The sequence below is a fragment of the Puma concolor genome, chromosome D1 (genome assembly GCF_028749965.1).
Source record: "Puma concolor isolate L17-30 chromosome D1, mPumCon1.1.hap2, whole genome shotgun sequence".
In the NCBI taxonomy this organism is placed as follows: domain Eukaryota; kingdom Metazoa; phylum Chordata; class Mammalia; order Carnivora; family Felidae; genus Puma; species Puma concolor.
The window spans coordinates 53,081,305-53,100,412 of record NC_141676.1 but is presented as its reverse complement, the minus strand read 5'-3'; the positions used below and the strand labels follow the sequence as shown (position 1 = coordinate 53,100,412).

The window sequence follows — 19,108 nt, the reverse complement described above, 5'->3', positions numbered from 1 at the left end:
CAAATACTGTGAAAATGTCAATACTACCCAAAGCAATCTACATATTCAATGCAATCCCTATCAAAATAACACCAGCGTTCCTCACAAAGCTAGAACAAATAATCCTAAAATTTGTATGGAACCAGAAAAGACCCTGAATAGCCAAAGCAATCTTGAAAAAGAAAACCAAAGCAGGAGGCATCACAATCCCAGACTTCAAGCTATACTACAAAGCTGTAATCATCAAGACGGTATGGTACTGGCACAAGAACAGACTCTCAGATCAATGGAACAGAATAGAGAACCCAGAAATGGACCCACAAACGTATGGCCAACTAATCTTTGACAAAGCAGGAAAGAATATCCAATGGAATAAAGACAGTGTCTTCAGCAAGTGGTGCTGGGAAAACTGGACAGCAACATGCAGAATGAACCTGGACCACTTTCTTACATCATACACAAAAATAAACTCAAAATGGATGAAAGACCTCAATGTAAGACAGGAAGCCATCAAAATTCTTGAGGAGAAAGCAGGCAAAAACCTCTGACCTTGGCCACAGCAACATCTTACTCAATACGTCTCTGGAGGCAAGGGAAACAAAAGAAAAATGAACTATTGGGACATCATCAAAATAAAAAGCTTCTGCACAGCGAAGGAAACAATCTGCAAAACTAAAAGGCAACCGACAGAATAGGAGAAGATATTCGCAAATGACATATCAGATAAAGGGTTAGTATCCAAACTCTATAAAGAACTTATCAAACTCAACACCCAAAAAACAAATCATCCAGTGAAGAAATGGGTAAAAGACATGAATAGACACTTCTCCAAGGAAGACATCCAGATGGCCAATCGACACATGAAAAAATGCTCCACATCATTCATCATCAGGGAAATACAAATCAAAACCACAATGAGATACCACCTTACACCTGTCAGAATGGCTAACACTAACAACTCAGGCAACAACAGATGTTGGCGAGGATGCAGAGAAAGAGGATCCCTTTTGCACTGTTGGTGGGAATGCAAGCTGGTGCGACCACTCTGGAAAACAGTATGGAGGTTCCTCAAAAACTAAAAATAGAACTACCCTATCACCCAGAAATTGCACTACTAGGCATTTTTCCATGGGGTACAGGTGTTCTGTTTTGAAGGGACACATGCACCCCCATGTTTATAGCAGCACTATCAACAATAGCCAAAGTATGGAAAGAGCCCAAATGTCCACCGATGGATGAATTGATAAAGAAGATGTGGTATATATATACAATGGAGTATTACTTGGCAATCAAAAAGAATGAAATCTTGCCATTGGCAACTACATGGATGGAACTGGAGGGTATTATGCTTAGTGAAATTAGTCAGAGAAAGACAAAAATCATGACTTCTCTCATATGAGGACTTTAAGAGACAAAACAGATGAACATAAGGGAATGGAAACAAAAATAATATAAAAACAGGGAGGGGGACAAAACAGAAGAGAGTCATAAATATGGAGAACAAACTGAAGGTTACTGGAGGGGTTGTGGTAGGGGGATGGGTAAATGGGTAAGGGGCACTAAGGAAGCTACTCCTGAAAATCATTGTTGCACTATATGCTAACTAATTTGGATGTAAATTTTAAAAATTAAAAATTAAAAAAAAAAGACTTGAAACCACAAACTCCTAGAAGAAAACATAGGGACAAATCTCCTTTTTATTGGTCCTAGCAATGATTTTTTGGATGACACCAAAAACACAGTGAACATATGCAAAAATTAGCAAAGTGGATTACATCAAACTAAACAGCTTCTGTACAGCAAAGGAAACAACACCATGAAAAAACAACCTATGGAATGGGAGAAAATGTTTGCAAACAATATATCTGATGAAAGCTCAGTATTCAAAATATATAAAGAACTTGTTCTGTTTACTAGCAAGAAAAGAATCAATTTAAGTAAAAAATGGCAAAGGACTTGAATAGGCATGTGTCTAAAGAAGACATATACACACAAAATAAGACACATAAATAGCCAACAGGTATGTGAAAAGGTGTTCAACATCACTAGTCATGAGAGAAATGTAAATAAATGAATGGTGCCTGTGTGGTTCAGCCGGTTAAGCATCCAATTCTTGATTTCGGCTTAGGTCATGATCTCATGAGATTGAGCTCCACATGGGGCTCTACACTGTTAGCTGTTAGTGAAGAGCCTGTTTGGGATTCTCTCTCTCCCTCTCTCTCTGCCCTTTCCCTGCTTGCTCTCTCTCTCTCCCTCTCTCAAAATAAATAAACTTAAAAAAAAAAAAAGACAAAACCACAATGAGATATCACTTTACACCTGTTAAGATGGATAGTATTTTTAAAACTATAACAAGTGTTGGCAATGAGTGAAGAGAACCATGGTACACTGTTGGTAAGAAAGTAAATTGGTATAGCCATTATGAAAACTGTATAGAGGGTCTTCATAAAATAAAAAATAGAACTACCATGTGATCCAGCAATCCCGCCTCTGGATACTTATCCAAAGAAATTAAAACCAGGATCTTGATGTGGTCCCAATAGTTCACTTTTGCTTTTAATTCCCTTAAAAGACAGATACATATGTTTTCACTCATATGTGGATCTTGAGAAGCTTAACAGAAGACCGAGGGGAAGGGGAAAAAAAAGTTACAGAGAGGGAGGGGGACAAACCATAAGAAACTCTTGGATACTGAGAACAAACTGAAGGTTGATGCGGGGCGGGGGAGAGGAGAAAGTGGGTGATGGACACTGAGGAGGGCGCTTGTTGGGATGAGCACTGTGTGATGTATGGAAACCAATTTGACAATAAATTATATTTAAAAATAAAATAAAATAAAACCAGGATCCTGAAGACAGCTATACTCCCATACTTGTTGCAACATTATTCACAATAGCCAAGAGTGGAAATAACCTAAATGTTCATCAATGGAGATATAGACAAAGAAAACATGGTATAACCTACAATGGAATATTATTGAACCTTAAGAAAGGAAACCTTGCCATTTGCAACAACATAACATGAATAAACATTATGCTATGTTCAATAAGACAGATACTGAAAGACACACAAGATATGATCTCACTTATATGTAGAATCTAAAAGAGTGAAACGCACAGATTTTTTTAAATCTTTTTAATGTTTGTTTATTTTTGAGAGAGACATAGAGCGTGATTGAGGGAGGGGCAGAGAGAGTGAAGGAGACACAGAATCTGAAACAGGCTCCAGGCTCTGAGCTGTCAGCATAGCCAAAGATGCTTAACTGACAAGCCATCCAGGTGCCCAAAACTCATAGAATCAGGGTATGGAATGGTGGTTGCCAATGGCTGAGGTAAGGGGAAACGAGGAGGTGATAGTCAAAGGATGAAAACTTTCAGTCATGCAGATAAATAATTTCTATATATTTATCATTCAGCATAGTGCCTAGAGCTAACAATCCTGTCTTATGTACTTAAAATTTGCTAAAAGTGTAGATCTCATGTTAAGTGTTCTTACTATACACACACACACACCCACACACACAAATAATAATAATAATAATAATAATAATAATAATAATAATAAAGGGTACAAGAGAAAACTACGGGAGGAGATTGATATGTCTATGGCCTTGATTGTGGTGATGGTTTCATGTGTGTGTATTTATACCTAAAATCATCAAATTGCATACATTAAATATGCACCACTTTTTATATGTCCACAATACCTAAAAAAAAAAAAACTGGTTTAAAAAACTACAATAAAATTTACAATCACTCCACACTCTGGGAAACAGTATGGAGGTTCCACAAAAAACTAAAAAATAGAACTACCCTACGACCCAGCAATTGCACTGCTAGCTTTTATCCAAGGGTTATAGGTGTGCTGTTTCAAAGGGGCACATGCACCCCAATGTTTATAGCAGCACTATCAACAATAGCCAAAGTGTGGAAAGAGCCCAAATGTCCATCAATCGATGAATGAAGAAGATGTATACACAAACACACACACACACACACACACACACACACACACACACACACACAATGGAGTATTACTCAGCAATCAAAAAAATGAAATCTTGCCACTTGCAACTACGTAGATGGAACTAGAGGGTATTAGGCTAAGCGAAATCAGTCAGTCAAAGAAAGACAAATATATGACTTCACTCATATGAGGACTTTAAGACACAGAACATATGAACATAAGGGAAGGGAAGCAAAAATAATATAAAAACAGGGAGGGGAACAAAACATAAGAGACTCTTAAATATGGAGAACAAACAAAGGGTTATGGGAGGGGTTGCGGGAGGGGGATGGGCTAAATGGGTAAGGGGCATTAAGGAATCTACTCCTGAAATCATTGTTGCACTATATGCTAACTAATTTGGATGTAAATTAAAATAATAAAATTTAGGGGAGCCTGGGTGGCACAGTCGGTTAAGCGTCCGACTTCAGCCAGGTCACGATCTCGCGGTCTGGGAGTTCGAGCCCCGCGTCAGGCTCTGGGCTGATGGCTCGGAGCCTGGAGCCTGTTTCCGATTCTGTGTCTCCCTCTCTCTCTGCCCCTCCCCCATTCATGCTCTGTCTCTCTCTGTCCCAAAAATAAATAAACGTTGAAAAAAAAATTAAAAAAATAATAATAATAATAAAATTTAAATTTAAAAAAGAATATCTGATGGGAATGACAATAAAAAGATAAACTAATAAATTTAATATTGACAAAAAAATTTTTACAATCACCCCAAAGAAAATGAAATACTTAGGTAAATTTATATCATAAATAAGATCATTATGCAGAATATTACAAATGCTTGTTAAAAGAAAGAAGATCTAAATAAATGGAGAGACATGCCATGTTCCTGGGTTGGAAGACAGGACACACTAAAAATAGCAATTCTCCCCAAATTGGTCTATAAATTTAATGACATTCCTATCAAAATCTCATCCAGGATTTCTTTGTAGACATAGACAAATTATTCTAAAATTTACATGGAGGGGCGCCTGGGTGGCGCAGTCGGTTAATCGTCCGACTTCAGCCAGGTCACGATCTCGCGGTCCGTGAGTTCAAGCCCCGCGTCAGGCTCTGGGCTGATGGCTCAGAGCCTGGAGCCTGTTTCCGATTCTGTGTCTCCCTCTCTCTCTGCCCCTCCCCCGTTCATGCTCTGTCTCTCTCTGTCCCAAAAATAAATAAACGTTGAAATAAATAAATAAATAAATAAATAAATAAATAAATAAATAAATAAAATTTACATGGAAAGATATAGAATCTAGAATAGCTAAAACAGTCTTGACAAAAAGGAGAAATAAAATAGGAGGAATTACTCTAGCTGTTATTAAGACCTACTGTACAGCTATAGTAATCAAACAGGGTGATATTGACAGAGGACAAGATCAAAAGACCAGAATAGTGAATCCAGAAACAGACCCGCACAAATATGCTCAACTGAGTTTTCACAAAGGTGTAAAAGCAATTCAGTGGAACTGCCATTTCAACAAATGATGCTGGAGCAACTGGACATCCATACACACACACACACACACACACACACACACACACACACACATACACACACACAGTGTAACTCGACCTAAATTTCACCCCATACAAACTTTAACTCGTAATGGATCACAGGCCAGTAAAAAACATTAAAACTATAAGAACTGTAAGGAAAAAACATGGGAGAAAGTATTAGGGATCTAGTCTAGGCAAAGAGTTTTTAGAGTTGAGATAAAGTTCTTAGAGTTCTTAGAGTTGAGTTCAGTCCATAAAAGGGGAAAAGTAAGTTAGACTAAGTCAAGAGTTTAAAATTTGCTCTGCAAAAGACCCTGCGAAAAAAGGTGAAAAGAGAAGCTACAGACTGAGCGAAAAATATTTGCAACCACATGTTTAACAAAAGACTGCTATCTAGAATATATGAAGAATTCTCAAAACTCAACAGCTAAAATAACAACCCAATTCAAAATTATCAAAAGACAGGAAGAGATATTTCAATGAAAAGGATATACAGATGGCACATAAGCACAAAAAAGATGTGTAACATCAGTAGCCATGAAGGAAATACAAATTAAGATCATGATAAGATATTCAATACCCACCTCTTACAACAGCTAAAAATACAAAATAGTGACAACACCAAATGCTGACAAAAATGAGAGAAACTGAATCACTTATATACTGTTGGTAGGAATACAAATGGCACATTCTCTCTGTAAAACAGTTTGGCAGTTTCTTATAGAACTAGACACGCAACTACCATATGATCCAGCAATTGAACACTTGGGCATTTATCCCAGAGAAATGAAAACTTATGCTCCCACAAAAACTCATACATGATTGTTTGTAGAAATTTATCAGGAACAGCCAAACACTGGAAACATCCCAGATGTCCTTCAACAATGAATGGTTCAACAAACTGTGGTATATCCATACCATAAAATATCACTCAGCAATAAACAGGAATGAACTACCTGATTCATACAACAATCTCAAGTGAATTATGCTGTCAAAAAAACAATCCCAAATATAATTCTATTTATGTAACATTGTACAGATGACAAAGCATAAAAATGGAGAAGAGGTAATCAGTTGCTAGAAGTTATGGAAAGGGGTGTAGAAGGGAGGCAAGGAAGTGGTGTGCCCATAAAAGGGCAAGAAAAGGGATCTTAGTGGTAATGAAATTGTTATGTATCTTGACAGTATCAATGTCAACTTCCTTTTTGTGGTATTGCACTATAGTTTTGCAATTTGTTACTACCAAGAGAAACTGAATAAATATTACACAGAATTTCTCAGCATTGTTTCTTATACCTGCATATGAACCCATAATTACCTCAAAATCAAAAATATGTGTTGTGTGTGTTTCTGTATGTGCATATACAACTATTTAAAAAGAACACACTGACCTGAAAAATATACAATATATTACTGTTAAGCACCTAAGTGTAGTACTTGATAAAAGTAAATGCTGCAATAAATATTTGTCAAATGAACAAAAGAAAATTATGTAAAATATACTATTTGCTCCCAAAATTATAAAAATTAAAAACTAAAACTCTAAGTGTTTATATAACTACATATGAGCATGGATAAAAGTGTAAAACAATGCAGGATGTTAAGAAAAATTACTTCATAGTAGAGCAAGGGTTGGAAAGAGGACAAGATGAAGAGAGATTATTAAATTTTTTCTTGGTAATCTTTAGAATTCTGCTTACAGTAAACACCCATGAAATTTGAGGATTTAGGGAAGAGACAATTAAGAAAAGATGTTTTTTTTAAATATTTTCAGATTTTTTGGAAAAAGGCAAACAATCCAAAACAATGAAAGTCAAAGAATATGAATGTATGAATATGACTGTTGGATGCTATTAGCACACTGATATTCAAATAATACAAAGTTTGCAAAATGAGGGAAATGCAGCTCTTACCTTCAGGGAAGTGGTGGTGAGACCCCAAAGTGAGAAGAAAGCTGAGACTAAGTGATTACAGACTAAGCAGAAGAAGCAATCAGAACAAGGAAGATGACTGTGTGACAATAAATTCACCAGACTCAAGAGATAGTACATACTCAGGCTCCCTAGACTATCAGACAACTCTATGGTATTGCTCCCTCCACACAAAAAGGGAGAAAGATGGATTGGGAACACATACACAAAAGTGACTATCAAAATACAGAAAGTGGCACTGGCACTGTTCACGTTGCTGAGAAGACAGATTTGAGTGACATGAAAACTGAGACAAAACTGACATTTGCAATGAATCCTCAGCCCAGGTCAGTGACACACTTACAGTGTAGCAACTTCTACAGGGTGTTTTACATTGCTTTCAGTGCACAAGGGAAGGAAGAGAAGAAGGGATGCTGGCCAGGGAATTATGAAACATTGAGCGTGTCTTTAGGGAAGCTAAAGGGCACAGCTGCAGGCTTTTGGAGAAGGAGTTGTGTGACATAAAATTCACAATGCAACCACAGAGGAGGGGCAGATAAGTCCTAAATGTATTATGTACAGAAGCTATAATGAAGAGAAAGAAGGCATTGATTTGAGTGGATGCAAGAATATTCAAGAAAATTTAGAGGTTAGGAGAAAAGCTATCTTATTCACCTACAGATTTTAGACAAAGCAAGTTTGGTGGTCCTTCATCCTGAATTGGTACATTGGTCTAGGGAAGGAAGGCGAAAGGCAGGCTAAGCATAAATTAAATTACCCATGATAAAAAGATGGAAGCCAACCTGATTTAGTTTTATGAAGCCAATGTAACTCTGATACTATATAGTCATGAAAAGGATCCATTTGGGACTCACACTGACCTGGATTCAAATCCAGACTCATTCAGAGTTTTGTGATCAGAAGTCAGCTATCCACATGTCAGTTATTTTATTTGTAAAATGGAAATAATGGTTGCACTTACCTCACAGGGACATTATATTGAATGAGGTGATACATGTAAGCACTTAGTCCAGTGCCTGATCACAGTAAGTGCCGGCAAGGCTGTAAAATAACTCTAAATGTCATACAGTATTGTTGGGAATGAAAAATGGTATGACTACTTTGGAAAAGCATTTCTTAGCTTCTTATAAAGTTAAATATACACTTACCACATGATACACTGATACGATTCCTAGGTATTTACCCAAGAGAAACAAAAATATTTCTACACAAATATTTGTATGCCACTACTCACTATAGCTTTATTAATAATAGTTAAAAAATGAAGACAACCCAAATGTCAATCAAAAGAATAATGGATAAATAATTGTGGAATATTTGTGCAATGGAATTCTATTCACCTATAAAAAGGAATGAACTAATGATACCTTCAAGAAAATGGATGACTCTCAAAAACATGTTGAGTGAAAGAAGTCATATACAAAATAGTACATGATCTCATTTATATAAAATTCTAGAAAAAGTAAAAGTAAATTTAAAAAACAGAAAGTATACTATTAGCTGCCTGAGGCTGGGGCTGGGGCCAGGGTTACAGGGAATTAACCGCAAAGAATAACAAGGGAACATTTGGGGATGATAAAAATGTTTTATTTCTTGTTTGGGATGGTGCTTGTATGAGTATATACATTTGTGTCTAAAATCAAATTATATACTTAATATGGGCGCATTTACCCCCAATAAATTGATTTTTAAAACTGTTAGCGACCTAGAATAAGTTTTCCAAAGAAGTACATTGTCATCACGGAGAAATCATTAAATTTTATTGAATAAAATAAAAGGGGACTTGAATAAACAGTAAGATATAACAGGTTATGAATGGAAAGATTCCATATTCAGGCGATAGCAATGCTCCTCAATTAATCTATAAGCTAGATTTACTCCCAACTAAGATCCCACAAGGTTTTTCATGGAAGTTAACAAAGTGATTCTAATAATCATGTAAGAGAATAAAAGCACAAATAAAGCCAAGATGTTTCTGGATACACACACACAGAGAAGAATAAGAAAGTGATTTGCCTGACAGATATAAAGATAATTACAGTAATATTGGTGAGGAATTAGCATATAACATTAATGTAATAGAGAACACAGCCTAGATCAAATCTATTATATATAAGAACTTAGTGTGTAATAATTGTATATTATTATAGAAAAATACTAGAACAACCAAGTTTCCTTTTAAGAAAAATAAAGAAATAAAACTAGACCCTGATCTCATATCATACACACAAAAATAAATTTCAGATGGATTAAAAGAATTAAATGTAAAAAAAAATGTCTAAACACACCATAAAATGTATAACCTTTACAATCTCAGGGTAGGAAAGGAATTATTCAATAATACACAAAAGTACATGGCCTAGAGGTGCTTTTTATTAAAATTCAAATTTTCTGTAAGGCAAGTGACACCATAAACAAAATTAAAAGATCATTAACAGACTGGAAGATTGTATTTCCAACATAAACAAAGGATTAGTATCTAGAATATACAGAAAAGGTGTACAAAAAATATAGAGGGGAGGGTAAGGCAACTGAACAGAAAAATGGGCAAAAGAAATGATCATACAATTAACAGAAGAGGAAATATAAATGACCAATAAATATATTTAAAATATAAACTAAAATAATGAGCTCATGTTTCTACTTAATCAGATTGACGAAAACGTAAGAGTCTGATAATATAAAGTGCTGTCAAGGAGGCTGAAACACAGGATCTCTCATAAACTGCTACTGGGAATACAAATTGGAACAACTATTTTGAAGAACAATTTAACAATATCTGCTAAAAATATAAATGTGCATATCTAATAACCCAGAAATTCCACTTCTAGATGTTTGTTTAAGAGAAACTATTATCCATGTGGAAAAAAAGGCATGTACAAAAATATTAAACAGCAGTATACACAGCAAAATCTCCAGAAACAGTAAGTCTACCAGTAAAGAAATAAATAAATTTTAGCATAATCATATGCTATAAAACCATGTAGACATGTAAAGGGATGATAAAGCTCTGTAAACCTGCATAAACAGAACTCAAAACATAATTTCCTGTATACAGTAGGAAATAATTTATGTAAATATCTAAAAGCACCAACTAGCAAAAGCATTATAAAAACTGAATTCGAAAGATACACAAAATTCATGATAATTGTCTCTAAGGTGAGAATGAAACACTATAGGAGATAAAAGAGGCTTTATATGTAAATTTTATTACCTTTATTAAAAAGGAACTGAAAACAGGGGGGACAAAATGGTAGTCAATTATCAATTTTGAACGTCTTGATAATGTGTGCATTGGTTATTCTTTGTACTTTTATATATATTAGCCACTTCTCAAGTAAAAGCATGACAAAAAAAAAACAATGAAGAATATTAAAAACAAGTTATAAGGTTGTGGGTTGTACAATGGGACATACTCCAGTGGGGATGAAAGGAGGCAGATACACAAGCTCTTTAAGGAAGCGGGCCTCAGTGGCTGTGTGAATGTTATGATAAGAGAGGCTGTTTCCCCATTCATAATACTATGTTTGACACGTAATGAGTTCGTAATAATGTTTGCTGGATTCTGTGAATGAGATTAGTACTTTCCTGGTTGTAAGAGTTTCAGCCATGCAATGTGAGCTTACAGGAAGGGAGGTAATGGTGGAAAAGATGAAGGTGCTAACTATTACCTCAGAAAAGAACTTCAGGGAATTAATTTCTCAAAAGGTGGGCCCAGTAAACATAGTTCAGAAATCCCCTTCTAAATGCTAGAGAGCCTTTAGAGAGAACTACTCGTCTTCTGTAAGAAAAGTCTTTGGAAGACCAACCCAGCACTGGTCTCCTTAGCCAATTATTGATCAGAGAGACTTAGAAAATGCCTCTTCCATGCCTCGCATTGAAGGGAAAGAATGATTGGACAAGTTAAGAGGGAGGTTTCAACACCACAACCCAATTTTTCTGTCTTACAGTGTTGTCTGGGAGACAAAGACAGGAAATGTGACCTCAGTATGCAAGAGAACACTAGAGTCAGTACTATCTATAGTCAAAGACAGAGTCAATCCAAAGGACTGACCCCACTGCAGAGGAAGGGAAAATGGATAAGGACAGCAGACAATACTATAGGAGAATTGATAAAAATTAGATCTGACCTATTCCATACCCCTACCAGAAACTGACTTCTACTAGATCCTATTATGATAGGGAGAATAATTCCTCTCACAAATTTGTAACATTGGCGCCAGAATATCCACTGTCCTTGGTATTGGGGAGTCCCAGTACCCCCAGAGCTTTATGGAATACTAAAGATGTTCTCATGGAAGGACTGGGTAGCCTCAGATGGGGGAGGGAAGTGAAGCTAGAAGACCTAGAAAACTGAGTGGTATGGTGGTTCCATGTCATCCACATCTCCATAGGATATGGAGTGCCACCTGATCTTACCTTGGGCTTATAGAGTCTCTCTACCCCACCAGAAACTGAGGGGAAGTGAAACGCCTGGGCTATTGGGGGCGCTACTGGTCACAGAAGGCTCTCATACTCGCCTGGGAATTGAGACTTGACCAATTAAGAGTTTGTCTTAATAGGTTTCTAGAAGAGGATTCAGTGTTGAGTGGCACCACTAGGACCCAAGATTTTCTGATCTGTAATCTATGTATAAATGGATAATCTACTGTTATATGTTGTTGTTCACTGGTCACTGTAAGCAGAAAATTGGAGCAGACTCATACGACACAAGCTGATCTCTGGAAACACTATTCTATAGCAGATGGTGGTAGTAGCTGCATTTGTCAAAGAAGTGAGAAATTCAGGGTCAATTCCCAGAGCCCTCTGATTCCTAGCCAATGAGCCCTCCTCCTCCTCCTCTCTACCATCACCCCCTCTACAGGGCTGGCATCCACCCCTGGGGAGCAGGCTCTGACATATAGCCCCACAAGGTCACAGGTGTACTGTCAGATACCCTCCTCCAATGGCCAATGTCAGAGGGAAAGACCAGCTAGGTGATCCCCCAATCTGTTCAGAGAGCTTCTGTAATGTTGGACTGGGGCCTGGGAAACCAAAAAAGGAACTTTTCCACAGATTAAGTCAATGATATCCCCCAATACAGCCTGGATTAATAGACCGTGGGCAACACAGAATATAGCAGATTTGCAGGAACTTAATGATTTCAATTTTGTTGGGTTTAGAGAATCTGTGATTTATCTTATGAACAATCTTTCGTACAGTTATGTCCAGGACAAGAATATGTCAGCCAAAAGTCCCATTAGTCTCTTGAGGCCATTGGATATAATGGCATTCAAGGGCTTTTTTTCTCCCAGTTGTCTCCTTCTCGGCTCTCCACCCACTGTCCCTACCTTCCAAGTGCTCCTCTCCTCCCTCAGAAATCCTAGGACAACCTGAACTTCCCCTCCCAGGAACAGATCTTTTTGCCCCAAATATCCTAGAAAACTCTTATTCATGTGCTAAATCTCAGCAGAAATGTTTAAAGCAGTGGCTAAGAGCAAGAATGCTAGGGTCAGACCCAGTTGGTATCTAACTGCTATTTACTAACTGTGCGCCCTTGGGTAAGTTACGTATCTTTGTGCCTTAGTTCTTTGTCGGTAAAATGGAGGAATCTTTGTACCCCATTGCAAATACATGTTGTAGGAATAGGACTTAGAGCAGTGCCTGCACATAGGAAACTGCAGCCATTACTATAATTCAGAGAAGAGGGAAAGGCTCCTTTCCCTGTGCTCCCACCATATCTGATACTAACCTCAATGAATGCAATTACTAAAGTAGCCCTCCAACATCAGTTTGCGTCACTGAGTCCACTAGACAGTGAGCTCCTTGAGGGCAGCAGTGCCTTGTTATTGCCATCGTATCCTCACCATATGGTACAGGGCCAGGCACAAAAGAGATTCAATCAGATCTGCTATAAAGCTGGTTTTGAAGAGCAAATTTGTTCCAACCAATTGCTACATTAGGCAACTAAGTTGGAACTGAGTGAATTTCATATTTGTTTACTGTATGATTCCCTCTGCCAGAAACTAGGTGAATGCACAAAACTGCATTCAAAACTGCTGAACATAGCAGCAAAGGAAAATCCAACATCCACACACCTAAAACACCTATCACGGCTCAGGTTATGAACCACACTCATTCACATCTGGTGTTAGAACATTCCACCCAATTTCGGATTCAGTAGTCCCCTGCTATGTGCAGGTTATATGTTCCAACATCCCCAGTGGATGTCTGAAAATATGGATAGTACCAAACTATATACACAGGCATACCTCAGAGTTACTGCCGATTCAGTTCCAGACCACCACAGTTAATACAAATATAGCAATAGAGTCAAATGAATTTTTGTTTCCCAGTGCATATAAAAGTTATGTTTACACAGTATTGTAGCCTAGTAAGTGTACAATAGCATTAGGTCTAAAAAAAAAAAAAATGCAGAGAACATTAATTTAAAAACTTTATTGCTAAAAAGTGCTAACCATTATCCGAGCTTTCAGTGAGTTGTAATCACTGACCACAGATCAACATAACAAATATAATAATAATGAAAAGGTTTGCAGGGTGCCCGGGGTGGCTCAGTCAGTTAAGTGTCTGACTTCAGCTCAGGTCATGATCTTGCAGTTCATGGGCTCGAGCCCCGCCTTGGGCTCTGTGCTAACAGCGAAGGAGCCTGGAGCCTGCTTTGGATTCTGTCTCTCTCTCTCTCTCTCTCTCTCTCTGCCCCTCCCCCCCTTTCAAAAAAAAAAAAAACATTAAAAAAAAGTTTTTTAAATAATGAAAAAGTTTGAAATGCTGCAAAATTACCAAAACGTGACAAGGACACAAAGTGAACAAGTGCTGTTGGAAAAACGGCGATAGACTTCCTAGAAGCAGGGTTGCCACAGACCTTCAATTTGTAAAAACCATGCTCTGTGAAGCGCAATCAAGCGGAGCACAATAAAACGAGGTATGCCTTGTACCGTGTTTTCCTATACATGCATTACCTATGCCAAAGTGTAATTTATAAATTAGGCATAGCAAGAAACTAGCCATAATAACTAATAGTTATAACAATATACTGTAATAAAAGTTATGTGAATGTGGTCTCTCTCTTACTGTGTTGTACTCACCCTTCTTCCTGTGATGATGCGTGAGAGGATAAAATGCGTGAGGACACAAAGTGAGGGGAATGACGCAGCATTGTGACGTGGCGTTAGGTTACAGATGACCTTCTGACGATTCGTCAGAAAGAGAATCATCTGCTTCCAGACCGCAGTTGATGGCAGCGGGCAATCAATTGAAACTGCAGCAGCGAAACCACAGATAAGGGGGACTCCCGTAGTCTCCCCTTCTACCGTTTCTCAGTTATTCACAAACTGTTTCTAGTGTTTCCACAAGGAAAACTCCTTGTCTTTTTCAAGGTAATGTGTCATAGTTACTGGTGTGTTTATGTGCTTTCTAACCAGCTAACATATGTAGAACGGTGCCACCATTTTGATTAGGGTCCTATCCTTTTTTTAAATGTGTCACTGGCGATGTTTTGGAATGTTGTGCCCTACTGCCACCTTTCCCGCAAGTCCTGTTTTTTCCTGCCTTATTTTGTATAGCGTGGTGATTTTTAGGCTCTGCCTCGTTAGAGCAGAATCATACCCAGTGGACTCGGGGTTGATGGTATGTCTTTCTTTCTCATCTCCGTAGATACCTAAGGCTCCTGAAACTGTAGGAGCCCATGTTGGTCAGCAAACAAATGCTGTTTGGGCCAGCAGTACTGTCACACAAATAAAAGCAATAAATATATATTCATGGACAACGACATGCCAGGTACTGTGATGAGCAGTGGAGATGCTGGCTAATAAGAAGCATTGCCTGTAACTCAGCCTAGTGGGAGAGAGAGAGAAGTAATTACAACAGAGGGGGACGCATGCTATTCAAGAATATAGCAAGGTCTTCTCTCCAGACTTCAGGGAGTCTGTTTCTTTCCTTGCTGCCCCCATCTCTGCCTCCTTGCTCTACTTCCTGAAGTTACCTGTCAGCACAGAGCAAGGAGGCAGCACAGGGAAGAGTTAATGTGGCACAGGTGGGAGGGGTAAGGGCCCTGAGGGAAGCCAGTGGAACAGCTTCATAAAGGGCCCCAAAGGCACTGGTCAAGGTGAAGAGAAGCTGCCAACACCCAGTGCACAGGATCTTTCTCCAGTCAAGTCTTCTGCTGGTGTTTTCCTCCTCATTCATTTATCCATTCCATGTTTATTAATCTTCAGTAAGCTAGAGTCTGCGTGGAATCAGTTCTACTCACCCTGCCTCCTCCAACGTCAGAGATGCTTCTTCCACGTATGGCTGCTACTCTGGGTTGAGTGCCATTTCCTCCCCCTCTGTCACCTCCACTCCCTCTGGCACCCCAGAAATAAGACTTTAGCAGGACCCCCTTCTGGATCATGAGGAAGGTAGGGAGTCAGAGAAGTTCCTTTTTTTTTGCTGCCATTTCTCTCTTTCTCTGTTCCTTCCTAGGCCCAACTTCAAACCTCCAGCTGGTGTTCAAGTTTACTACTTAAGTATCAAGTTAAAAATAATGTAAGCACCCCCAAAACCCACCAGATTTTCTCTGGTCACATCAGGCTTCCATTTCCACTCAGTCCCATCTTCCTCACCCTCCTATTTCTCCTTTTCTCTGTACTTTCTTCTCCAGGGCTGATGCCCAGAATGTTAAAGATGGACAACACTGCAACTACTGTGCCCACCCCCATTGTAGAGCTGAGGAAACTGAGGCCCAGAAACTCTGCCTAAGCATATACAGTCAAGGACAGTGCAGCCTGGGGCCTGATACCCAACCAGCTCTGGCTTTCTCCCCATCATACAGAGACTGAGATGGACTCTACTTTGGATCCTAAGGAAGAAAATCTTTCATGTCAGCCACAGCTCTCAGCTGACCTCCAACTGTACCAGCCACTGCAGCAGTGAGGCCCTCCTTCCTCATGACCAGTGTCTCCCCTGGTCTCCCCCTATGACACTCATGGGCTTTCAGGCACAAAGGATTCTCCCATCCAAGCTAGTGTAGTGACCTTGATTATCTGTCAAAACCCCCAACCAAAGGTATAACCCTGTGGTCCCCCAACCCTGCACTACCCCTACACATACTCCATGGATGGGTCTCTGCCGCTGTGATACCCCCCCAAAATCTCTCCCTTTATCCTTCCCCTTTCAGGATACATGCCCCCATGAACCCTAAAGCTTTGCCCCCTCCACAGGATGGCAGAAGGTCCACATTCCAACTCCACCTTCCCATGCCCAACCTTCTTCATACTGACTGGCATTCCAGGGCTAGGGCCTGCCCAGCCTTGGCTGACACTGGTCTTCGGGCCCATGTATCTGTTGGCCCTGCTGGGCAATGGAGCACTGCTGACATTGGTGCAGATAGATTCCACACTGCAGCAGCCCATGTTTCTACTCCTGGCCGCACTGGCAGCCACAGACCTGGGCTTAGCTACATCTATAGCCCCAGGGCTGCTTGCTGTGCTGTGCCTTGGGCCCCGGCCTGTGCCATACAGTGCCTGCCTGGTCCAGATGTTCTTTGTTCATGCACTGACTGCTGTAGAATCTGGTGTACTGCTGGCCATGGCCTGTGATCGTGCCGTGGCAGTAGGGCGTCCACTGCATTACCCTCTCCTAGTCACCAAAGCCCGTGTAGGCTATGCAGTCCTGGCACTGGCACTGAAAGCTGTGGCTATTGTTGTGCCTTTCCCTCTGCTGGTGGCGCGATTTGAGCACTTCCAAGCCAAGACCATAGACCATGCCTACTGTGCACACATGGCGGTGGTAGAACTGGTGGTGGGCAACACACGGGCCAACAATTTGTATGGGCTGGCGCTTTCACTGGCTGTGTCTGGTATAGATATCCTGGGCATCACTGGCTCTTATGGGCTCATTGCTCATGCTGTGCTGCGGCTGCCTACCCAGGAGGCCCGTGCTAAGGCCTTTGGCACATGTAGTTCCCACATATGTGTCATTCTGGCCTTCTATGTACCTGGTCTCTTCTCCTACCTCACACATCGCTTTGGTCGTCACACTGTCCCAAAGCCCGTACACATTCTTCTCTCTAATATCTATTTGCTGCTGCCACCTGCCCTCAACCCACTCATCTATGGGGTCCGCACCAAGCAAATCAGGGACCGACTCCTGGATATCTTCACATTCAGAAAAAGCCAGTTCTAATGGGAAAAAAAAAAAAAAAACAAAAAACAATGGAGCCTGGTGGTGGAGGTGAAGGAATATTCAGAAGAGTCCAGGGCCTGGAGGTGTGGATTATGTCTTCTTTGTCCCACTGTCTACATATGACTGTGATAATCACTCAATAAATTATTTGCTGTGAAGCCTCTACAACACATATCGCTAGCATCTGCAGACTTTGGTCTATCCACATATCTTGCTTGGGAGGCAGGAGGCAGGGGGCTACATGTTACCATGCAGGAAAATAAAATCAGGAATTACCATGGCTTATAGTACACAAGATTTAACTTAAACAAAACTTCCTTTCCCACCCCTTCCATTATTTTAACCTAAGTCTGCCCATGTCTCCACACAAAAGCTCCTCTATTGATTCTAGACCTGGGGACCTGGGAAGAGTGAAGCTGCCTCTGGAGGAAAGTGCTTGGGTAGTTTTCTGGGTTCAAAGCCCTCTTCATTCCTGGAACCAGATTCTGTCCTTAGGGAAGAAGTTACAGGCTTATTCCCCACATTCTGAGAATCTGGATAATGTGTCCAGATAGGGGTCCCAAAATTGGCCATTCCTAGTTCAGAGAATCCCCTTGGTTTCATGGGTTAGGGTCTATTTCCCCTACCTCCACTCTCCTGTCAATATCTCAAGAATTAATGGCTAGAACTCTCCCTTAGGAGTCAGAGGTCCAACTTAAAGATTTTGAGGGGCACCTGGGTAGCTCAGTTGGTCAAGCATCAGACTTCAGCTCAGGTCTTGATCCCACAGTTTGTGGGTTTGAGGCCCACATCAGGTTCTGTGCCTCCGTCTCTCTCTGTACCCCACCCCCCACTCATGCTCTCTCAAAAATAAACACTTAGGGGCGCCTGGGTGGCGCAGTCGGTTAAGCGGCCGACTTCAGCCAGGTCACGATCTCGCGGTCCGTGAGTTCGAGCCCCGCGTCGGGCTCTGGGCTGATGGCTCAGAGCCTGGAGCCTGTTTCCGATTCTGTGTCTCCCTCTCTCTCTGCCCCTCCCCCGTTCATGCTCTGTCTCTCTCTGTCCCAAAAAAATAAATAAACGTTAAAAAAAATAAATAAATAAAAAAATAAATAAATAAACACTTAAAAAAATTTTTTTAAAGAAATTCTGATATCCCAGGAAATCATTGTAGCCACTTTACCTGCTTGCCTGAGGTCTAGTCACTATGGTCTCTTACCAATTTGCTCTTCTCTGCATTCTCAGCCAAGAGTGTTGAATTCCCAAATAAAATCTACATCAGCACCCCCATTTGGACTGGCCAACATCACTAGAAGCACAGGATGTTGGTATAGGAATATTTCACACTGCTGTGGCTACCAGAGAATAGAGATATTACACATGGTGTAACAGGGGATTGACCTTCAGCTAAGATTACAATGGAAGGGACATTGTGCAAAAGATCTTTCACACCAGCATGGAGCCCAGAATGAATATAATTTCAGACAAAAAGCAGGAATTCACTTTTAGAAGGTCATGGAAAGCTGCAGGCTGCACAGGCAGACCCAAGCTCTTTGGGAAAA

General features: G+C 40.0%; 1 protein-coding gene across 3 annotated transcripts; it reads left to right on the top strand.

The window, feature by feature from the left end:
- The first annotated feature begins 14,546 nt into the window (after positions 1-14,546).
- On the top strand, positions 14,547-18,427 carry OR52W1 (olfactory receptor family 52 subfamily W member 1). 3 transcript variants are annotated; one of them, XM_086678117.1, is made up of 3 exons: positions 14,550-14,782; positions 15,867-15,929; positions 16,045-18,427. In XM_086678117.1, exon 3 carries the CDS (start codon positions 16,605-16,607, stop codon positions 17,565-17,567), a length of 963 nt encoding a protein of 320 aa, XP_086534243.1. In that variant the 5' UTR covers positions 14,550-14,782; positions 15,867-15,929; positions 16,045-16,604; the 3' UTR covers positions 17,568-18,427. The 3 variants fall into 3 exon arrangements, with proteins under 3 accessions (XP_086534245.1, XP_086534243.1, XP_086534244.1); XM_086678119.1 differs by lacking the exon at positions 15,867-15,929 and having other exon boundaries at positions 14,547-14,782; XM_086678118.1 differs by lacking the exon at positions 14,550-14,782 and having other exon boundaries at positions 15,848-15,929.
- Positions 18,428-19,108: the final 681 nt, after the last annotated feature.